The sequence below is a fragment of the Moschus berezovskii genome, chromosome 15, assembly GCF_049115385.1.
Source record: "Moschus berezovskii isolate FMDL1 chromosome 15, NW_MosBer_1.0, whole genome shotgun sequence".
NCBI classification, from domain to species: domain Eukaryota; kingdom Metazoa; phylum Chordata; class Mammalia; order Artiodactyla; family Moschidae; genus Moschus; species Moschus berezovskii.
Window position 1 is genome coordinate 24,353,281 of NC_142474.1, and position 22,359 is coordinate 24,375,639.

Here is a 22,359-nt window from a genome sequence, read left to right on the forward strand (position 1 = left end):
TGGGGAACACAGATCAGATGATGGTTCCTGCAGACCAAAGGGAAGGACTTACTTTTCTTTTGAGTGTGATGGGAATCCCGGGAGATTTCAAGCAGAGGAGAAATGTGATCTGGTGTGTATTCTAACAGGATCCCTAGTTGCAGAGTGTAGAACAGACTTTCAGGAGTCAGAGATGGAGTAAGGCAATTTAGTGGTTGGTGCAGACATTCAAGTGGGGGATGATAGTGGCTTGCAGGAGGGTGCTGACTGGGATCGGAAAACTAAATTTATTTGAGTAAAAACAGTAAGTGGTAAAAATCAGGAAGAAGACAGTCAAATAAATGACTGACATTTGGAAGTAGATCAGCTCTGCAGTCAGCAGTTGTGTCTTCTTGGGGGAAGCAGCTTCCATTCTCCAGGTGAAAAATGAAAGTGTTAGTCTCTCAGTTGTGTCCAACTCTTTGAGACCCCCATGGACTGAAGCTCGCCAGGCTCCTCTGTCCATGGGATTTTTCAGGCAGGAATACTGTAGAGGGTTGCCATTCGCTTCTCCAGGGGACCTTCCCAACCCAGGGATGGAACCCAGGCCTTCTGCATTGCAGGCAGATTCTTTTCCATCTGAGCTAAATCTGCAAAATGGGAATGATAATGGAACATATTTCATAAAACATTTGATAGAGTGATATGAAGTTTTCCACCCAGGATCCAGCACACAATAAACATTTAATAAATGTTATCCAACGAGCCCTGGTGGCTCAGAGGTTAAAAAGCGACTGCCTCCAATGCGGGAGACCCGGGTTCGATCCCTGGGTCGGGAAGATCCCCTGGAGAAGGAAATGGTAACCACTCCAGTATTCTTGCCTGGAGAATCCCATGGACAGAGAAGCCTGGTAGGCTACAGTCCACGGGTCGCAAAGAGTCGGACACGACTGAGCGACTGAACGGAACGGAACGGATCCAACGAGCCAGACTGCTAGATTGCAGTACCATCTCCACTGTTCACTCATCTTGGTCAAATACACTCCTCTGTGTGTGTTTGTTGCTGTTGTGTAGTCACTAAATCGTGTTCTACTCTTTTGCAAACCCATGGACTGTAGCCTACCAGACACCTGTGTCCATGGGATTTCCCAGGCAAGAATACTGGAGTGGATTACCATTTCCTTCTCCAGGGACTATTCCGGACCGAGGGATAGAACCCGCCTCTCCTGCTTGGTAGGCAGATTCTTTACCACTGAGCCACCTGGGAAGCCCAGTGTGTCTGTTTACCCATCTGCAAAATGGAGCTATCAAATACCAACTTTATAGTGTTGAGTCTTGAGGATTAAATAAATTAATACAAATAAAACATTTACAATAACGTTCCATGGAGCAAGCACTGCATTAAGTGCCAACTATTACTACGGATATGTTTTAATCTTATTTCGTAATCTCTTCTCCTACCAGCATACGCCCACCCTATTTTGCAGAAGTCTGTGACTCAAAACAAAGGTAGCCTCTCTTCAACGATGCCACAACCTACGTGTAGCACTCCTACCACCTACAGAGAAGATGGAAATTCCAGCTTTGAAGGACCTCGCTCCCAGGGATCCTGCCCTGCCCACGTTCTGCCTGGCGGAACCTTTAAGAGTCTTCCTTCTGTTTCCAGCCGGGCGCTCTCGCGCGGCAGCACGGGAGTTGGAAGTTACTTCCGGTGGCCACACCCCCGTCCCTGGGCGTCTCCATTTTGGTCGCGCAGGTTGACACTAGACCACAACCTGCGGAGTAGCGGAGGGGAGTCAGCAGTATTGTGAGGGCCCTGTCGGCTCACTGCACTTTCTTCCTCCCTTCCTCCGCCCGCAGAAGCCAGGGTCGCCCATGGCTGGCTTGGAGGTACTGTTCGCGTCGGCGGCGCCGGCCATCACCTGCGCACAGGACGCGCTCGTCTGCTTCCTGCACTGGGAGGTGGTCACGCACGGCTACTACGGCTTGGGTGCCGGCGACCAGGTACGCCACGGAGCCAGGGTGGCGTGGGACCATTGTGGAGGCGGGAGGCGTCTTCCGCCCGAATCCAGAGACCAGAGGCCTGGTCCAGAGTGCCCGACCTTCCCCCTTCCCAGGTCCCGGCCCTGAGGCTCATGACACCTTTGGTACCTGTAGTCCGCGGCTCAGAGAGGTGCTCTACTGTTGCATTCTAGCTGGCACAACGTGATTTGAAAACCCCGGGTCAGAAATTCGCTCCAGCACCGGCTGGCGTTCTCCCAGACTGGGATTGTACCCTCTGGCACCGAGACGGGGGTAATAAGCTCCCTTGAGCACTCCTCACCCACCCGAACCCCACCGAACTCCTTCACAAGCAGCTGGGTGGGGTGAGGGCTGTATTCAGTACCACCCTCCTACTGTACTGGAGCGTTCACCTGGATCCAGGCACCTGTATAGAGGGACACCAGTATAGGGGAGCGCTTGGACTCAGCTCCAGTCAAGAGCAGAGAGGGCTCGACACCCTTCACTGTATGCTGCAGGGCCCTGTGCTGCCCCCTCACCGTTGTCGTCTTGAACTCAGGCTCCGGGCCAACAACCACCTCCCCAACATGTACACACATGCATCCTGGGTGTAAAGGCCAAGTAAACTTTCCTTGACCATAGCTGTCCCTACAGTAGCAGCCCCTCCTGCCCTCCCGTCCTCAGACTCCGCCTCTTACAGCTGGGGGCCTTGTTGCCAGTTCCCACAGAGCCCCAGGACTGCCGGGCCCAGCCTGCCTCACTTGATTCTTTGCTGTAGCATTCTGCCATCTTCCCTGCCCCTTCCCTGTGACTCTCCCCAGCACCGTCATTGTACACGTCAGCTTCCTGTGAGCACTGACCTGGACCCCTTCCTGCACAAACCCCGTCAGCAACTCTTGTCGGAGACACTGACACCTTAGAGACAGCAGTTCGTGTAGATCATTGCCTCCTCCTAACTGCCACCATTCCCCTGTCATGTACTCCAGGCTTCCAGGTTTTAAGAAAGAACATGATTTTGTCTAAAAAAAGATCCCTGACTGAATCTCAGAGGTGCACTGTGTTTACCGTACCACATGTTGAGTTCATGCAAAACAGAAAAAGTTGCTGGCTCCACACCTCTTGGGGGAGGCCCCAGGAGAGTGCAGATGGGGGTTTGGAAAGCATTGCCCGCTGTCCATCTGTCCACCCCAGTTCAAGGTCAAGCATGTGCCCCTGGGGGATGGGTGTTTGTGTTGCGCACTAGAGCGTGGTGTATTTTTGCTTCTCTCTGCCCTTAAGTGCTTCTGGGGCTGAGGTTGTGCTTGTCCTCCTCTCACTTCTGCGTTTACTTTCATTCAGAGTAGAAGCCTTTTGGAGCAGTATCTTTACTGTTAGTTTATTCAAGAGAGGTTTTAGTTTTCCAGCATGGGGCCAGCAGACTCAGCTGAGACCAGCAGTGTTTGCAAAGTTCAGAGAGTGTTTGTCTGAAGCAGCCGCCTCCTGCTTCCCACCCTTCTAGGGGTGATAAGAGAGAGAGGAAGCTCCTGAAATCGTGTACTTGATCATTTACTATGTTGACAGTTAAATAGAACGCTAAATTGTCTCCTTTTCTCTTTGGTTCTATATTCTCTGGTTCAGGAAAATTTTGTACATAAAACTTGATTAGAAGAACAATGCATTTTCAATCAAAAATTCAGTATTGAATTTAGATTTCTCTCTTGAAGTCAGCACCACACCTTGTAAGAACTTTACAGCTCTGTCAGGTGGTTTAGGTAGAATAGAGATGGCCATAGACTTGAATTTGAGGATTTTGTTTTCTGTTGTAGGAATCTTAAGGATTATGATAAAAGAGAAAAATGCCGGAAATGATCTTTTTGAGACACATTTTAGCCCAGGGATACTGGGATGCGCTCTTGGCCATTAAAGAATACTTCCAACCCCAGGATTTTGCCTAAGGGGACAACTGTCTTTACTTTGTGGGGTAGGGATCTTTAGCCATAACACAGGCAGCCAGGAGCTCTGAATGCCAAACCCAACTCTGCACCTGACTTACCATGACCTTGGGCAATTCTCAGCTCCCTCTTGTTGTTGTTTAGTTGTTAAGTCGTGTCCAACTCTGCTACCCCATGGACTGTAGCCTGCTGGGCCCCTCTGTCCATGGGATACCCCAGGCGAGAATACTGGAGTGGGTTGCCACAGCCCCCTCTTAGCTCTTAGATTTTTTTCATCCAAGCCACTTAAACTACACAACCATGTACTTTGGCTGCTTTCCAGTTGTAGCTCTTTGGGAGGTCTGATATTGATGTCCTGGTCTAGAAGGCAGTTGAATGCCATGTTTGACTTGATATCACCAAGGCCAGTCTCTTTCAGTCCTACCTGTTTTCCTGTATCAGGGCAGGCACTGAGCTGGGGAACACTGGTTCTGCTGCAGTGAGAGGTATCAGCCCCGCCAGACCCCAGTAGTGTCTCTTGCTCTGGAAGCCAGATGTTACGGGACAGTGAGCAGGCCCAGTTATTTATATTCCAAGAAGAAATTCTGGTGGGTTGAATGCTGTACATGGAGAGTATAAATATAAATTCAGAGGCCCTTGATACAACAAAGAAAAGTCATATTATCAAATTCTTGGCTTCCAAAATAAACCGTAAATCCAGGACACTACACATGTTACAGGAAATTTACCCAGCTGGGGTTGAGGGGATGGTTTCTCTTTTTAAGCAGAGTTGGCTGGTAAGTTTCACTTTTGTTTTCTATCACTTTCATTTCCCTGCTTCAGGCCTGTGAGTTCCCTTGTCCTTCAGCCAGGTTTGAAACCAGGCCAGTTGCAACATCTTGAATTTTATTTGGCACCACTTTCCTAGTTTGATTCCTGAGGCCCAGAGGTGACCAAAGAGGAGAGGCCCACAGTCTGTATTCTTGGCTTCCCATTGTCCTTGGTATCTGTGAGGTTTGTGTTCCTGGACCTTTGTGTTTTGTTGTTGTTTTTCATCTTTGGTCCCTCTCCTTCCCACTATAGTCTCATGAATATAGATCTTCGCAGTCCGCTTGCTCTGTGTTTAGCTATAGACATATGCATCCATGAAAATAATATAGAGGGTTTTTTTTATGTTTTAATTATTCTTTTTACATAAATGGTACCCAGCTGTAAATCTCATTTTTAAAAAAAGTTTCTTTGTCATGTTGTTTATTTTTACTTATAATACTGCAGTTAGATCTAGTTGTTTCTTCTCACTGCTGTACTGTGGGCATATTGTGCAATTTGCCTCCCCTTTGGTGCCCCCAGCAAGCCTTTGTCATATTCCTTGTGCCTTTGTGTACAGAATTTCTTTTAGGAGTAGAGGTTTTGGGTCATGGGGTATTGACTTATCTGATGGCACTAAATATTACCAAATTGCTCTCCAAAGGGGGTTGTATGAATGTGAACAGCCTCCAGCACTACTTAGAGGTTGCCATTCTCCTTACACCCACACAAACACCTGGCGAAAAATAGAAAAACGGATCATATCAGTCGGATGAGTGGATCCTGGTATCTCTGAATGCTAGTAAAGTTGAACAGCCCTTTATGCAGAGTTAACTGCTCTGCTCTTTTGCCAGTTTTTCAAGTGGATTATCAATTTTTATTGTTCATTTTTCAGGCATTCCCTTTTTGTACTAGTTATTAATTCTTTTTCATTTGCAGCCATGGCACATAGCTCATCCTAGCCTGTGACTGCCTGTTCACTTTGTTAGTAGTAGCGGTTGTTGATCGGAAGCTTTAAATTATGAGCAATGTCAAAGATAGCGCTTTTTTTCTTTTATGGACCTTGTTTAAGAAAACTTTCCCCACCTGGAAATCAGGTTTTGGGTTTTTCTATAGAAATAGGTTGAGAACTATGTCACAAACATTAGTGTGTAAAAGGAAATTCCTCGGGTTTGTTTGTTTTTCTTTTAAGAAAGGAAGACATCACAACTCCCAGTGATGCATTTTTAAATCCATTTGGTTGACAAAAATATTTTAAGTTGGACAGTAGTGATGTTGCTGACCACTTGAAACAAGAACTTTGATACATTGCTCATGAGAGTGTAAATCCATACTTTGGGAAACAATTTGACTTTATCTTATAAATTAAAAGTTCTTCCCTAGACATATTTTATAGAAGTTCATTTCTGTATTCCTAGGAGATGTGTGAGCTACCCTGTGTACAAGAATGTTCATAGCAGCGTTATTTTTAATAGCATAACAGATAAGTTGGAAACACTCCACATATCCATCGAGTGAGTGTAACTTGCAGCATATTCATACAATGATGCATTATATGACCGTGAACTATGTAGCAATGGAACGCACTGTGCATCAACTATAGTTTTGGCTGACTCTCAAAACAATATTGAATGAAAATGACAAAAGTGATGCCATTTATATAAAATTCAAAAACATTTGAAACAGCTTATTTTTAGGATTTGTGCATAGTCACATAACTATAAGGAAAAGTAAGGAAATTTTTAAAAATACAGACTAGTGACTGCCCACAAGGGAAGAGGAGGGAGATTCATTAGGGGTACACTACTCAAGCCATGTTCTTTGTCTTAAGCTGGTTGTAGATACCTAGTTGTCCATTTTATAATTCTTTTTTTATCTTGTACATATGCTGTATTTTGTGTTTGTATGAAAGTTGTTCATAATTTTTGTTAAACCACTGCACTAGTCTGGAGAGGTGTCAGTAGAATCTGTTTTTAGTCACTACTTTCATGATGCCTTTGCAGTTGGCCAAAATTCCAAACTTTGAGAAACACTGTCTTTAGAATTTCACAGTATTCCTTGAGATGGCTGGCCTTATTCTTGGCAGTGAGATGGAGAGGAGATTATTCAACCAAGACTGTAGCTTCTTAACAGGTTCCAGTGCTGTGTCGCAAGGGCAGTCAGGAGTAGGGGAGAAACACTGGAGCTGGAGTTCAGAGACCACAGATCTCTCACTTGCTGTAGGACCTTGGACGTAACTTCTGCCGACCTCCATGTCCTCATCTGTACAGTGAGGGAACAGGATTAGATTGTCTGTAATTTCCTTTTTTCAGATCTGAAGTCATGATCTTTCTCCTCTCTGGTGTCTTCTCAGCCAGGTCCCAATGATAAGAAATCAGAACTGCTGCCAGTGGAATGGAACAGTAACAAAGACCTTTATGTCCTCCGGTATGAGTCCAAGGATGGGTCCAGAAAGCTCCTCGTGAAGGCTGTCACCGTGGAGAACAGCATGATCATCAATGTACTGGTGAGTCTGTAGTCACAAAGAGTCTGATGTTGGGAATGGACCTTGGGATCGCCTTTTTGAAACCCATTTAAGAGCCCTCGGTGTACGTGAAGCCTTTACCTAGTGATCCTACTTCTGGAACTGTATTCTGAGGCCAGGACCCTAAATGTAGAAATGCTTGTGTTCAAAGATGTCTGCTCCTCATTATTGTAAAAGGAAGTGCTTGCCATCACAAAGGAATAGTGAAGTAAATTAAGGTAGATTGATTCAGGGACAACTTGGGAGAAAACAAAAGAAGCATATTGTAGCCCTAGGGGACGTGCTCGGCTCACAGCTTTCTGCTGCCGTGAAGCCTCTATCCTCATTTTCCCTCCTGGAAAGCCCTTCCTCTCCACCTTTGCTGCTTCACACAGGTACAGTCCTTTAGCCTGACTGACTCCCTTGTCTTCTTTTCACTTACTCAGAAAGTTCAGTCAGTCCTGAGTGCTTCCTCTAGTCTGTCAGAAAGGTCTAAATTATGCCTCTGCTTCATCATTTTATTTTCCTGCCTGGTACTTGACACAGTTTGCAATTAGTTAATTACATTTATGCTTTGGTGTAATATTTTGTATTCTGCCAGTATAGCAGAATGTTCTGTAGTCTATATAACATAGACTCTAAGCACCCTGAGGGCTGTGACTAAGTTTGGCCTGGTTGTCTGGATTCATATAAAGATATCATGCAGTCTGTAGTGTTCTGTACTTTGCATTTTTACCTTGATATGTTTTGGAGGTCTTTACATGGCAATGCAAATGACTATCCCTTATTCATTTTAACCACTATGTAATATTCCATAATACAATAATTTATTTACCCCTCTTCCTTTTGATGATCACTTATATCAGTCAAGGTTCTTAGTTTGAAACAACAAAATCCCCTTAGGTTCATTTGAATAGTCTGGTTTATTAAAAGAACTGGGGTAACTGAGTTGTTAGAAGGGCTGGAGAAGCAGTTTGAAGGCTGAGCTTCCAGGGCATTGTTCCAAACCATGCTGTGGAAACCAGTGCTGCTGCCGTCAGCCCAGGGCATTAGGTACTGGCTGGCTGCCCAGCCAGGGGCCCCCTTCTCATGAGCCACTGATGTTGTAGCCACTATGCCTCTGCTGCTGCCCGTAATGGCAAGATGTCTGCTCCTTACTCAGCCTGTTTATCCATGTTGCTCACCGCATCTATTTGGCACCCCATTCACATGTTTGATTTCAAGCTGCAAAAGAGCTTGGGAAGTAGGTTTTTCTGGGCTCTGCCTCAGAAAGGCTTTATTCCTAAATCAAGAGTTGTCCCCAAATGCTCAACGTGTATTTCATCTGTTACAAACAGTCCTTGTGTATGTCTCTTGGTGCCCATGTGTATTTCTTTAGGCTGGATGTAAAATTGTTCTTCTCCCCTCTAGTCACCCACTTACTCACTCATTAGACCAGAAATACCCCAGTCTCTCATTTTCTGTTTTCATTTTTCTAGGAACATGGCTCACAGCAAGTGTCAGATTTGACCCTGAACTTGAATGATTATATCGATTCAGAACATCTGGTTGACTTCCACAGGTATTTCTAAGCGATGGCTTTTGCCTGGGAAAAAAGAAAGAACCAATGGCCAGACACAAGGAATGGACTTGAGGTGTTAGAAAATGGAGGAAGGTTAACAGAAGAATCCTTCTCTCCGGGGCACTCTGTTCTTTCTTTTTTTAATTTATTTTAAGAGAAGATTCATGTAGGAAATGCCCCGTGAAATAAAATGATGCAACCAAGAGATCACAAGTCTGCAGGGTAGAGATGGGGCCAGGCCAGTGACCTCTTAGGATAAAGTGTACCTACTCTGGTACACTCCATTCCCCAGTTTTTTTTCTAATAAACTTTATTTTTTACAGCAGTTTTAGGTTCACAGCAAAATTGAGCAGTAAGTGTAGCAAATTCCCTGGGACCTCCTTCTTGCCCCACACTCTCACCGTCCTGCAACAGAGTGGTGCGTTTGTTATAGTTGATGAACCTGCGCTGACACATGTTATCACCCAGATTCCATTCTTGGTGGTGTTGGGGTATGTTTCCTTTTGTAAGAAACTGCTGCACTGCCTTCCTCAGTAGCTATACTATTCTCCTTTCCCACCAGCAGTAAACGAGAGTTCCTGTTGGTCTGCATCCTTGTCAGTGTTTGAGATTTTGGCTGTTCTAACAGCTATGTGGTGGTATCTCATTTTTGTTTTCATTTGCAGTTCCCTGATGACATATGATGTTGAATATCTTTTCATAAGCTTTTCTGTTGTCTTTGCATTTTCTTTGGTGAGGTATCTGTTCAGGTCTTTGATCCATTTTTTAATCGAGTTGCTTTCTTAAGGTTGAGTTTTAGGAGTTCTTTGTATATTTTGGATAACAGTTATTAATCATATATGTGTTTTGCAAATATTTTCTTGGAGTCTAACTTGTCTTCTCATTATCTTGACTTTTTATTTTGAAATTTGCAACCCCTCAGAAAAGAGGGTTTGCAAAAATAAATACAGTGAACACCCACATACCCACCACCTAGGTTCACCAGTTTTTAACGTTTTGCTGCATTTACTTGCTTTTTCTGTATGCTTTTCTGTTCTTGAGCCATCTGAGAATTATTTCCAGACTTTATGAACTTTAAGCCCTAAATATTTCAGCATGTATCTCTTTGTTCTTATGTAGACGTCCTCCTGTGTAACCTTAAAGCAGTTATCACACTCAGGAAACTTAAGTTTTGATATATTAATGTCATTTAGTACACAGTCAACGTTCAGGTTTCTGCAGTGGGTTTTTATTTTTTTTAACCCAGCCAAATAGCACACATTGTGATTTCTAGTTTTTTCTATTTTTTATATTTTCATGTCTTTTCAATCACCTTTAATCTAGAAGTTTCCTAGACTTTTTTCTTAGCATTGCTGTTTTTGAAGACTTGAGGTCAGTTGTTGTATAGAACATTCAGATTGTTTCCTTATCATTTGACTCAGGTTGGACATTTTCAACAAGAACTCTGTGTAGGTGAGGCTATGTTCTTCTAAGTGTTTCATGTCAGGCACATGACATCTGTCTTGTTGATTTTGTTCAATTTGATCGCTTAATTATGACAGTACTTGCCACCTTTCTCTCCAGTAAAGACATCTGTTTTCCTTCAGGTTTTGATTTACATTTATGATGTTTGCTTTTTTTTTTTTAATTTATTTTTTATTGAAGTATAGTTGATTTACAGTATTGTGTTGATTACTGCTGTATAGCAGAGTGACTCAGTTATACAATGTAGGTATTCTATATCATATTCTTTTCCGTTATGGTTTATCACAAGGTATTGAATGTAGTTCCCTGTGCTACACAGTAGGACATTCTTGTTTATTCATTTTGTATACACCAGTTTGCATCTGCTAATCCCAAACTCCCAGTTCAGTCCTCTTCCACTTCCTCCCATTGGCAACCACCAGTCTGTTTTCTGTGTCCCTGGTTTATAAGATTTGTGTTTTGACTCAGGATATGACTCATTTTAAAATGACAGATTTTTTAAGAACTCCATAGAGTCCAGCTCACTCCCTGCTACCTCAGTCTGCCTTAACACTTCAGTGATAGCTCACATTGCTTTTCCTTCACAGACAGAGAAAAAGAGGCCTAGAGCAGCCTTCCAAGGGCTCCTGAGTTAGTTACAGAATTGGACATTAAACCCCAGAGCCCTGCCTACTTGGACCATGAATCTGGTTATCCTTCCCTTGGAGCCTTTGCCTTCCATGACTATCCCCATGACATGTGATGAACACACAATGAGGCTGAGGTCAGGGTGGGGTCGGGTGGGCCCAGAGGAGTCAAGGCCCTGTGCCCCTACATCCTCACCTCTTTCTAATGGGGTGGTAAACGAGAAGGGGCAACTCAGATGCCTAAGAAGCTTAGGCCCAAATCTCGGAGACAACACCGGGCTATTGCCCCCCTTACCCAGGTCCGCCGGGCGGCCTGTTCCCACCCTTGCCAACAGTCCAAACGCTATCAGGGCCATCGCCGCCATTGTCGCCGCCGCCACCACCACCACCAAAATACTGTGCGCAGGGTTACCAACCAGCTGAAAGCAGCTGACACCTCGTCTCCTTTCTTCAGGGTCTACAAGAACAGCGAGGAACTTCGGTCTCGTATTGTGTCTGGGATTATTACACCTATTCATGAGCAGTGGGAAAAAGCCAATCTAAGTCCCCACCGGGAGTTTCCCCCTGCCACTGCCAGAGAGGTGGACCCACTCCGGATTCACCCACAACACCCACATACCAGCCGACAGCCTACCTGGTGAGTACCCAGCCCACAGAGGGCAGCCCCAGCTTCTCTAGAAGGGTTCTATCCATGACCATCCTGCTGCTTGACCCCTCTCTGGACCCCCCACATCTCTTCAACAGAATTGTCAAGTCTTGGTATTTGGAGATAGGAAGTGGAGATCTGAGTGGAGCAGTGAGTTCTTGTACTGCTGCTAGTTAATCCAGCATCTTAAGGCTGCCTGCATCTTTTTAGAGGCTACACAGAGCCTCTGATTTGCCCAGGGGTCAGTGCCTCTGAGGCGTGTGTGTAGTACTCCAGAGTTGCTGCCCAGCTGGTTCAGTTATTCATTCCAGAGCTGTTTCTGCAGGACTCTGAATCAGGCTTTCGGGGAAAATGCAAAGATGCAGAAATACTGGAGGTTCCTGGAGGGGATGTCGTCTCAGTGTTCCCTTTCTTTGCATTTCACTTCATTGTAGCCCCTGATCTCTTTGACAGCGTGAAAACTTTTCCAAAACAGCATGTCTGAGCAAGTCACATCTAAGATCTTTGCAGATTGGGATGGCAGTATTTAGGACTGGAGACTTCTGCCCTGAGAAAGAAGACAAGGAGCAGGGACACCTTAGTCTCTAGCTGAGATGGCACTTCCCAGTTTGGAGTCCATGGTGCGGTAGTAATGGTGGGCTTGGCAGGGTTGAGAGGGAGGGCTCACTGTGCAGCCACAGTAAGCACTCAATAAGTGCTAACTGCCATTGTTAATACTCTGTGTTGCAGTTGTATACCTTTGATTAATTACATAAATGGGAAATTTATTACTGTAATAAGTAATAATTGGCAAGTCTCTTTGACAAGTTTTGGAGATACTGGTTTCTGTGGGGAAAGTGGAAATTGATAAAAAGTCTTGAAAGGTTTGGAACAGCTTGTCTGATCTAAACCCCTTATTTAAGATGACTTGCCTAAGGTCACCAGCCAGTAATAAAAAGACAGAGCTGGAGCTGGGAGTTCAGGTGTCCTCACTGTAGCCCAGTGCTCTGCTGTGATGTAACCAGAATATGTTGACAAGGTTTAAAAATAAGCCCTAGACAGCAGTCAAATTGTGGAAGACTTTTAGATCTTATTAAGTGTATAGTAATTCTCAGCTCTCTCAGATTTACTTCCCATATCAAAATAAATATTCTCTGATATCTCCTTTACTCTCTGAAAATGGAGTTCATAAATAATCTAACTTACCAAATGCACACTTTCAAAAGGCGTGGTATAAAGTATAATATAAATGAGAAATAAATAGTAAATAATGATAAGGTAATATTTGTTTCATTGTGTAGATGCCTGAGCATAATTACACTAGAAAAGATAGATATAGGCACTTGTATGTGGGGTTATCTTGAATTTGACAGCATTTACAAATCATATATCTGACAAGAGACTTGTATCTGGAGATACATAGATACATAGAGAACTTTTACATCTCAGTAATAAAAAGACAACCTAATTTCAAAAATGTTAAAGAATAGACATTTCCTAATTTCAGAAATGTTAAATGAATAGACATTTCCCCAAGGAAGGTGTACAGGTGGCCCCTAAACAGGTGAAAAAAACAGAAATCAAAACTACAATGATAAACTACTGGTTTGTGCACATCTTCATGTACAACTTTTGTACAAGAGTGTTCATAGCAGCATTACTCATAATAGCCTAAAAGTGGAAACAACCTAAATGTCCATCAACTGATGAGTGGATAAATGTGATATATGCATACAGTGAAATATTTCAGCAATAAAAAATGAAGTACTGATACTGATACACATCACAACATGTATGAACCTTGAAAGCATTGTGCTGAGTGCAAAAAGCCATTTATGTGAAATGCCAAGAATAGGCAGATCCACAGAAACAGAAAGTAGATTATTTGGTTGCCAGGAGGTGAGATGGAAGGATTAAAGAGCATGAATGGGGAATGACTGCTGATGAGTACAGGGTTTTTTAGGGTGCAGAAAATATTCAAAAATTAGAGTAGTTGCACTTTCTGTAAACATCTAAAAACCACTATGTTAACTGGCTGAATTTTGTGGTACATGAAATACCTCAGTACAGCTGCTAAAAAATTTTAAAAGATCCTAGCTTTGTCTTATTTGGAAGCATGAATATATAACAATTGAAATAAGGCTCCTAGGATCAGACTATAAGAGAACTGATAGTAATTGCACATGACTGAGATTTTGTATTTTCCCTTCAACTGGAGATTGGTTTGGTAATAACCTAAACAATATTTTATGAGACCAACATTATACTAGCAAAAGGAATTTATTTAAAATTAGTTACTGAAGTCTTTCCTCCTAAGAAACAAGGCAAGGATATCACTCTCACAAGTCTTACTCAGCATAGTACTGAAAGTTTTGCCACCACATTAAGACAAGGAAAAGAAAAGGCATACAGATAAGAAAGGACGAAATAAAAGTTTACATTCATAGTTGACATAATGGTCTACATGGAAAATCTCAAGGAATCTACCAGAAAAAGAATATTATGAGCCTAGTAAGGTTGTCGGATACCAGCTCAACATCCAAATGTCAACTATGTTTCATTGTATTAGCAATAAATACATGGAAATAGACATTTAAGATACAATATAATAGCTTTTAGCTCAGCTGGTAAAGCATCCACCTACAGTGGGTTTAGAAGATTCCCTGGAGGAGGGCATGGCAACCCACTCCAGTACTCTTGCCTGGAGAATCCCCATGTACAGAGGAGTCTGGCAGGCTGCAGTCTATGGGGTTGCAGAGTCGGGTTCAACTGAACAACTAAGCACAGCACAGGCCACCATTTAGAATTACTGAAAAAAATACTTAGGTGTAAATCTAACAAAACATTGCGGACTTTTATGCTGAAAACTGTAATCAAAGAAGGCCTAAATGAGAAACATCACATGTTCATGAATGGAAGACTCAGCATAGTAAAAATGTCAAATACTCCACAAATTGATACACTCTGTGTGTCCGTGGTTCAGTCGTGTCTGACTCTTTGCCACCCCATGGATTGTAGCCCTCCAGGCTCTTCCGTCTATGGAATTTTCCAGGCAAGAATACTGGAGTGGGTTGCCATTTCCTACTCCAGAGGATCTTCTCGACCCAGGGATTGAACCTGCATCTCTTGTGTCTCCTGCATTGGCAGGCGGATTCTTTCCCACTGCACCAAAGATGTCAAATACTTCACAAATTGATACAGTAGTTTAATACAGTTCCTATCAAAATCCCAACAAAAACTTCTGAAGATAGAGCAAGATTATTCCATAATTTGTATGGAAAGGCAAAGGAGTTTGGCGTAGCTAAAAATAATTTTGAAAATAAAGAAGGAGAACTCACTATACCCAGTATTCAGGCTTATTATATAGCTACGTTAGATGGACAGACTCATAGATCAATAGAACAATGTTGTTCAGTCACTGAGTAGTGTCTGACTCTTTGCGACCCCGTGGACTGCACCATGCCAGGCTTCTCTGTTCTCCACTATCTCCTGGGGTTTGCTCAAATTCATGCCCATTGAGTCAGTGATGCTATCTAACCATCACATCCTCTGCCATCACCTTCTCCTTTTTTTTACCTTCAATCTTTCCCAGTATCAAGGTCTTTTCCAGTGAGTTGGCTCTTCATATCATGTGGTCAAAGTATTGGAGCTTCAGCAACAGTCCTTCCAGTGAATAATCAGGGTTGATTTCCTTTAAGATTGACTGTTTTGATGTCCTTGCAATCAAGGGACCCTCAAGAGTCTTCTCCAGCACTACAGTTTGAAAATATCAGTTCTTTGGTACTCAGCTTTCTTTATGGTCCAGCTCACAGGTCCATACATGACTACTGGAAAAACCATATCTTTGACTGTGAAGACCTTTGTCAGCAGTGATGTCTCTGCGTTTTAAGTCTTTGGACTGTGAAAGGCATTTGGAAATATGTAGGCGTTGTTCTATGCCTAGAAGATGGGGATAGAGGTGGGAATAGTGCCAGCCAAGCACAGGCCTGCTGCAGACAGAGCCAGCCATGCCCCATCCTGCCCTTCATGTTCTTTTTGGTTGTCTAAAACTCCTGGCCCCCTAGCACCGACATTCACCCCATCCTTGAGAATACTACCATGCAGTTCAGTTCAGTCACTCAGTCATGTTCGACTCTTTGCAACCCCATGGACTGAAGCACGGCGGGCCTCCCTGTCCATCACCAACTCCCAGAATTTACCCAAGCTCATCTCCATTGAGTCAGTGATGCCATCCAACCATCTCATGCTGTGTCGTCCCCTTCTCCCACCTTCAGTCTTTCCCAGCATCAGGGTCTTTTCCAGTGGGTTAGCTCTTTGCATCAGGTGACCAAAGTATTGGAGTTTCAGCTTCACCATCAGTCCTTCCAGTGAATGTTCAGGACTGATTTCCTTTAGGATGGACTGGTTGGATCTTCTTGCTGTCCAAGAGACTGTCAAGAGTCTTCTCCAACACCACAGTTTAGAAGCATCAGTTCTTTGGTGCTCAGCTTTCTTTATAGCCCAACTCTCACATCCATCCATGACTACTGGAAAAACCATAGCTTTGACTAGATGGACCTTGGTTGGCAAAGTAATGTCTCTGCTTTTTAATAAACAGTCTAGGTTGGTCATAACTTTTCTTCTAAGGAGCAAGCGTCTTTTAATTTCATGGCTGAGGTTACCATCTGCAGTGATTTTGGAGCCCAAAAAACTGAAGTCTGTCCCTGTTTTCACCGTTTCCCCATCTATTTGCCACAAAGTGATAGGACCAGATGCCGTGATCTTTCTGAATGTTGAGCTTTAAGCCAACTTTTTCACTCTCCTCTTTCACTTTCATCAAGAGGCTCTTTAGTTCTTCTTTGCTTTCTGCCATAAGGGTGGTGTCATCTGCATATCTGAGGTTATTGATATTTCTCCTGGGCATCGTGATTCCAGCTTGTGCTTCAACCAGCCCAGCATTTCTCATGATGTACTCTGCATATAAGTTAAATAAGCAGGGTGACAATATACAGCCTTGACGTACTCCTTTCCCAATATGGAACCAGTCTCTTGTTCCATGTCCAGTTCTAACTGTTGCTTCTTGACCTGCATACAGATTTATCAAGAGGCAGGTCAGGTGGTCTGATACTCCCATCTCTTGAAGAATTTTTCAGTTTGTTGTGATCTGCACAGTCAAAGGCTTTGACATAGTCAATAAAGCAGAAATAGATGTTTTTCTAGAACTCTCTTGCTTTTTCGATGATCCAGTGGATATTGGCAATTTGATCTCTGGTTCCTCTGCCTTTTCTAAAACCAGCTTGAACACGTGGAAGTTCTCAGTTCATGTACTGTTGAAGCCTAGCTTGGAGAATTTTGAGCATTATTTTGTTAGCATGTGCGATGAGTGCAATTGTGCAGTAGTTTGAGCATTCTTTAGCATTGCCTTTCTTTGGGATTGGAATGAAAATTGACCTTTTCCAGTCCTGTGGCCACTGCTGAGTTTTCCAAATTTGCTGGAGTGCAGCACTTTCACAGCATCATCTTTTAGGATTTGAAGTAGGTCCACTGGAATTCCATCACCTCCACTAGCTTTGTTTGTAGTGATGCTTCCTAAGGCCCTCGTGACTTCACATTCCAGGATGTCTGTCTCTAGGTGAGTGATCACACCATCGTGATTATCTGGGTCATGAAGATCTCTGTTGTATAGTTCTTCTGTGTATTCTTGCTACCTCTTCTTAATATCTTCTGCTTCTGTTAGGTCCATACCATGTGGTTATTTCTCTCTAATTCCAAGATTATTGGTGTTCTTCAAGTGCATATTCCCTTTACCCTCCTTTTTCACCCCTTTGTTTCTCTGTCACCTGGACCTGTATCTTGCACACTTTTGATGAGTTCTCTTTCCAGCAAATGTTTCCCTCTGGGTTCAGGGATCCCATACTTTTGAGGTGTGTGCTCTCCCTCTGGTATGGGAGACAGGTGAGTGAATAAGAGTTTAAATAACTGTCAGGTTATCAGGGATTAGCACAGAGATCCTCCATCAGTGGCCTAGGAAAGGCTTCTTGGGGGTTGCTGCCTGAGCTGTGTGTTCATGGGGAAGAGGAGAAGTGTTCCTCAGGCTCCTTTTCTTTTTTCCTTTTCATGTGTCTGGATTTCCTCAGATTCCTTTCTGGGGAGGTTGTTCCAGGCTGTTGAGACCAGCAGTCCAGTGGCATCAAGATCTGAAAGCATGGGGTTGTCTCTGAATTTTGGTTTGAGAAAGAGTTCATGTCAGAATCCTGGGATATAACAGCTCTGAAGGATAAGACTAGATTTTGCAAGGACCCTGATGCCAGGCGTACCTGATGTACCTGAATCTCCCCAGTGGACAGTTGGAAATCATTGAAGAGTACTGATAGAGGGCGATGGTGTCCTTGCTAAGGATCCTGGTGGATTGGAAGGGGTGAGGCAGAGGGCCAAGGCTTATCACTCCTGTGTACCACTTTTAGCAGGTGGGACTTCTTTGCCTTCTTTCTGCCACCTCACCCACCTCCCATGTCAAGGAGAGAGTATCATATGGCAGTTAGGAGTACAGGCTTTGCAGGTTGATCAGCTGGGTTCAAACCCTGGCCTTGTAGCTTTGCCTGTCGCAGTGAGGACAGTTAGCCTTGGTTTTCTCATGGGCAACTTGGGAATTATTGTACCTGTCTCAGGAATAGGATGATAGATGTCATATTGAGCTCATTGCTCAGAATATAGTAGATGTTCAAGAAATACTCCATGGATCTTATTCAGGTAGCAAGCAGAGATGAGAGCAATACTGAAGGTGTAATGACTAGACGGTCCCCTAGAAGAGAGAACCTACTTTTATTTTTTTAAAATAACATAGCCTTTTCCTCTGAGAAAAGGATTTGATGCTGTGGAGCCACTTAGCTGTGAGAGTATTGACCCAGAGGGTGTGCTGGGCAACTGCATTTAAGCCCAGGACCTCTATGGACATGTTTCCATTGTGAGGACACGTTCCTCATGATGGCCACCACTTAACCTAGGGTAGGAAAAACTCGTGTTTCTTGGCTGTCCACCATGTGTTGACTGCCATCCCCAGTATTTTCGTTTATGGTTGCTCACCTTCCAGACAGTCCTACGTAGAGATGAGCGGCATCCCTGCTTTTTCAGAGAGGGAGACAATGGATAAGGGGAGGCGGCATAACTTCCCAGAATTTTCTAACCGAGATGGTGAGGACTGGGCTTTGCCCCTACGTGGGACTCAGAACCTTATGCTTTCCCCATTGCATGCTTCAATTTTAGTTCATGTAATCGGTTTGTGTACAAGCTCAGTGTAGTGAGTGCACACTGATTATGGAGAAAAATGTCTCCCCTACCTCTCCCGCCAGTGAGATCTTTCTCAAGCAAGCTAATCTTCCAGGACTAGCGCACTGAACTGGAAGAGGAGGCAGAATGTTTAGGAGGCTTTTTGTCAGCCACTAGCGAATTGACAGGTCTTGCCTCTGTAGTCCCCGTCTCCCTCCACGCCCACCCATTGTGAGCCACCTTCCCCTGACCACACAGATGGCTATAAAGAGGACTTCTTTGTGAGAGCCCTATCACTGCCGTGTTGTTGGGCAACTAGGCACTCACACTGTCACCTTTTTGTTTTTTCCACCATTGCCAGATTTAAGGGTGTAGGGCCTGAGGGCAGGAAGAAGGGAAAGAATGGGTCAGCAGAGGGCCCATTGGACTGCTGCAGGATGTTAATTAACTCTTATCACTGAACAGCCTTGGGTTATGTTCTGAACAGGAAACAACAGCCTCTGCCCCTTTGTATAGCATACAGTTCTGTCTCACCCCGAACTTCCATACCATGTTGCCTATCCCACACCTGGAAACCTCCAAATGCAAACTGAGGTTGAGATCTCTTGCTTCAGTAAGTGTGTGGTGACACTTGTGTCCAGAGCCTGTCAGAGGATACTGGTTTGCTGGTGTGATGCTGGCATAGAGCGAGAGGACATTCCATTACAGTGGAGAATTGAGGATGCAAAGTAGGTCTGTTCTGCTGAGATCTCTCAGGAAGAATTACTGAAAACAGCCCATCTGTGAGGGAAATTTTTTTTAATCTAAGCCTAACTTTTTTTGTTGTCATTATGATTCTAACCCATTTCCCTTTGCTCCATCTGTCCTCAGTCAGGAAACTGTATGCCCCAAATCTTGTTCTCTGTTTTGAAAAATCAATTTTTCCTGTGTTTAACCAGCTTTGCTAAAACTAAACCCTTGCATATAAAGCTCTTATGTCATTCAAAATTCATTTTTTAATCTCAGTCAGTCTGTATCTTTACATATTTTTAAAATATTCCCAATATTTGTGTTCCACATTTTTTTTAATTTTATGTTTTATTTACTAAAGTAATAAACATTTTTTTTAGTATCTGATATTTTATTCTGCTGATATATGCTATAATTTGCCTAGTCTCCATTGGATATTTCAAGACTGTCCAATTTTTCACTTTAAATAGTATACTATGAACATCTATATAATAAAATTTTTATTTCCTGAAGTTACATTTCCTATGCTGGCAGATCTCAAATTTTTTTGTCTCGGGGACTCCCTTGCTGCTGCTGCTGCTAAGTTGCTTCAGTTGTGTCTGACTCTGTGCGACCCCATACACGGCAGCCCATCAGGCTCCCCCATCCCTGGGATTCTCCAGGCAAAAACACTGGAGTGGGTTGCCATTTTCTTCTCCAATGCATGAAAGTGAAAAGTGAAAGTGAAGTTGCTCAGTCGTATCCGACCCTCAGCAACCCTATGGACTGCAGCCTTCCAGGCCCCTCCGTCCATAGGATTTTCCAGGCAAGAGTACTGGAGTGGGTTGCCATTGCCTTCTCAACCCCCAAATTACTTAGGAACCCAAAAGATCTGTTTGTTTGAGTTACATCTATCAGTATTGACTATATTATAAATTATAGCCAAACTATTTTAATTATAAATTAAAATTTAAATATACATTTATTCATTAAAAATAATAAACCTCTTGTGTGTTAAATAACAAATTTTATGAAAATAAATACTTTACAAATCAAAAACTTAGTAAGAAGAGTGACATTGTTTTCATTGTTGCAGATCTTAATATCTGGCATAGAATTCAGCTAGATTCTCATCTCTGCTTCTGCATTTAGTCTGTAGCTGATAATGTTTATGTTTAAGCCGTAACATAGATAAGTTGTTGGAAAAGAGAAGAGCAATTTAGTAATTTTCAAATAATTGTGCATTTTCTATTTTGTATTATACCAAAACTTGATAAGTGATAGTTTCTTTAAGGTGTTAATCTAAAACAATAAGTGAAAGTGTTAATTGCTCAGTTGTGTGTGACTTTTTGTGACCCCATGAACTGTAGTCTGCCAGGCTTTGCTGTCGGTGGAATTCTTCAGGCAAGAATACTGGAGTGGGTAGCCATTACCTTCTTCGGGGGATCTTCCTGACCCAGGGTTTGAACCCAGGTCTCCTGCTTTGAAGGCAAATTCTTTACTGCTGAGCCACCTGGCAGACCCATTTATAGAGAATAAGGGGAAGTTGGTAATTCAGTTCAGTTCAATCGCTCAGTTGTGTCTGACTCTTTAAGACCCTGTGGCCTGCAGCATGCCAAGCCTCCCTATCCATCACCAACTCCTGGAGATTACTCAAACTCATGTCCATTGAGTCATGATGCCATCTAACCATCTCATGTTCTGTTGTCCCCTTCTCCTTCCACCTTCAATCTTTCCCAGCATCAGGGTCTTTTCAAATGAGTCAGCTCTTCCCATCAGGTGGCCAAAGTATTGGAGTTTCAGCTTCAACATCAGTCCTTCCAATGAACACTCAGGACTGATTTCCTTTAGGATGGACTGGTTGGCTCTCCTTGCAGTCCAAGGGACTCTCAAGAGTCTTTTCCAACACCACAGTTCAAAAGAATGAATTCTTCGGTGCTCAGCCCACTCCAGTGCTCTTGCCTGGAGAATCCCAGGGACGGGGGAGCCTGGTGGTCTGCCGTCTATGGGGTCACGACTGAAGCGACTTAGCAGCAGCAGCAGCTTTCTTTGTAGTCCAATCTCACATCTATACATGAATACTGGAAAAACCATAGCCTTGACTAGACGGACCTTTGTTGGCAAGGTAATGTCTCTGCTTTTTAATATGGTCTCTGGGTTGGTTATAGCTTTTCTTCCAAAGAGCAAGGATCTTTTAATTTCATGGCTGCAATCACCATCTACAGTGATTTTGGAGCCCCCCAAAATAAAGTCTGCCACTGTTTACACTGTTTCCCCATCTGCTTGCCATAAAGTGATGGACCAGATGCCATGATCTTAGTTTTCTGAATGTTGAGTTTTAAGCCAGCTTTTTCAGTCTCCTCTTTCACTTTCATCAAGAGGCTCTTTAGTTCTTCTTTGCTTTCTGCCATAAGGGTGATATCATCTGCATATCTGAGGTTACTGATATTTCTCCTGGCAATCTTGATTCCAGCTTGTGCATCATCCCGCCCAGCATTTCATATGATGTACTCTGCATATAAGTTAAATAAGCAGAGTGACAATATACAGTCCTGATGTACTCCCTTTCCTATTTGGAACCAGTCTGTTGTTACATGTCCAGTTCTAACTGTTGCTTCTTGACCTGCATACAGATTTCTCAGGAGGCAGGCCAGGTGGTCTGGTATTTCCCATCTCTTGAAGAATTTTCCACAGTTTGTTGTGATCTGCAGAGTCAAAGGCTTTGGCATAGTCAATAAAGCAGAAATAGATGTTTTTCTAGAACTCTCTTGCTTTTTAGATGATCCAACAGATATTGGCAATTTTATCTCTGGTTCCTCTGCCTTTTCTAAAACCAGCTTGAACATCTGGCAGTTCATGGTTCACATATTGTTGAAGCCTGGCTTGGAGAAAATTTTGAGCGTTACTTTACTAGCATGTGCGATGAGTGCAATTGTAGTTGAGCATTATTT

At 43.4% G+C, this 22,359-nt stretch overlaps 1 protein-coding gene across 1 annotated transcript in view; it reads left to right on the forward strand.

Moving 5' to 3' along the window:
* The first annotated feature begins 1,668 nt into the window (after nucleotides 1-1,668).
* The window catches only part of PSMF1 (proteasome inhibitor subunit 1), a 41,200-nt gene continuing 20,509 nt past the window's right edge, over nucleotides 1,669-22,359 (forward strand). The window contains exons 1-4 of the mRNA XM_055434660.2: nucleotides 1,669-1,962; nucleotides 7,030-7,182; nucleotides 8,658-8,740; nucleotides 11,285-11,467. Coding sequence (XP_055290635.1) covers nucleotides 1,834-1,962; nucleotides 7,030-7,182; nucleotides 8,658-8,740; nucleotides 11,285-11,467 — 548 coding nt within the window. The 5' untranslated portion in view covers nucleotides 1,669-1,833. The remainder of the gene's footprint in view (nucleotides 1,963-7,029; nucleotides 7,183-8,657; nucleotides 8,741-11,284; nucleotides 11,468-22,359) is intronic.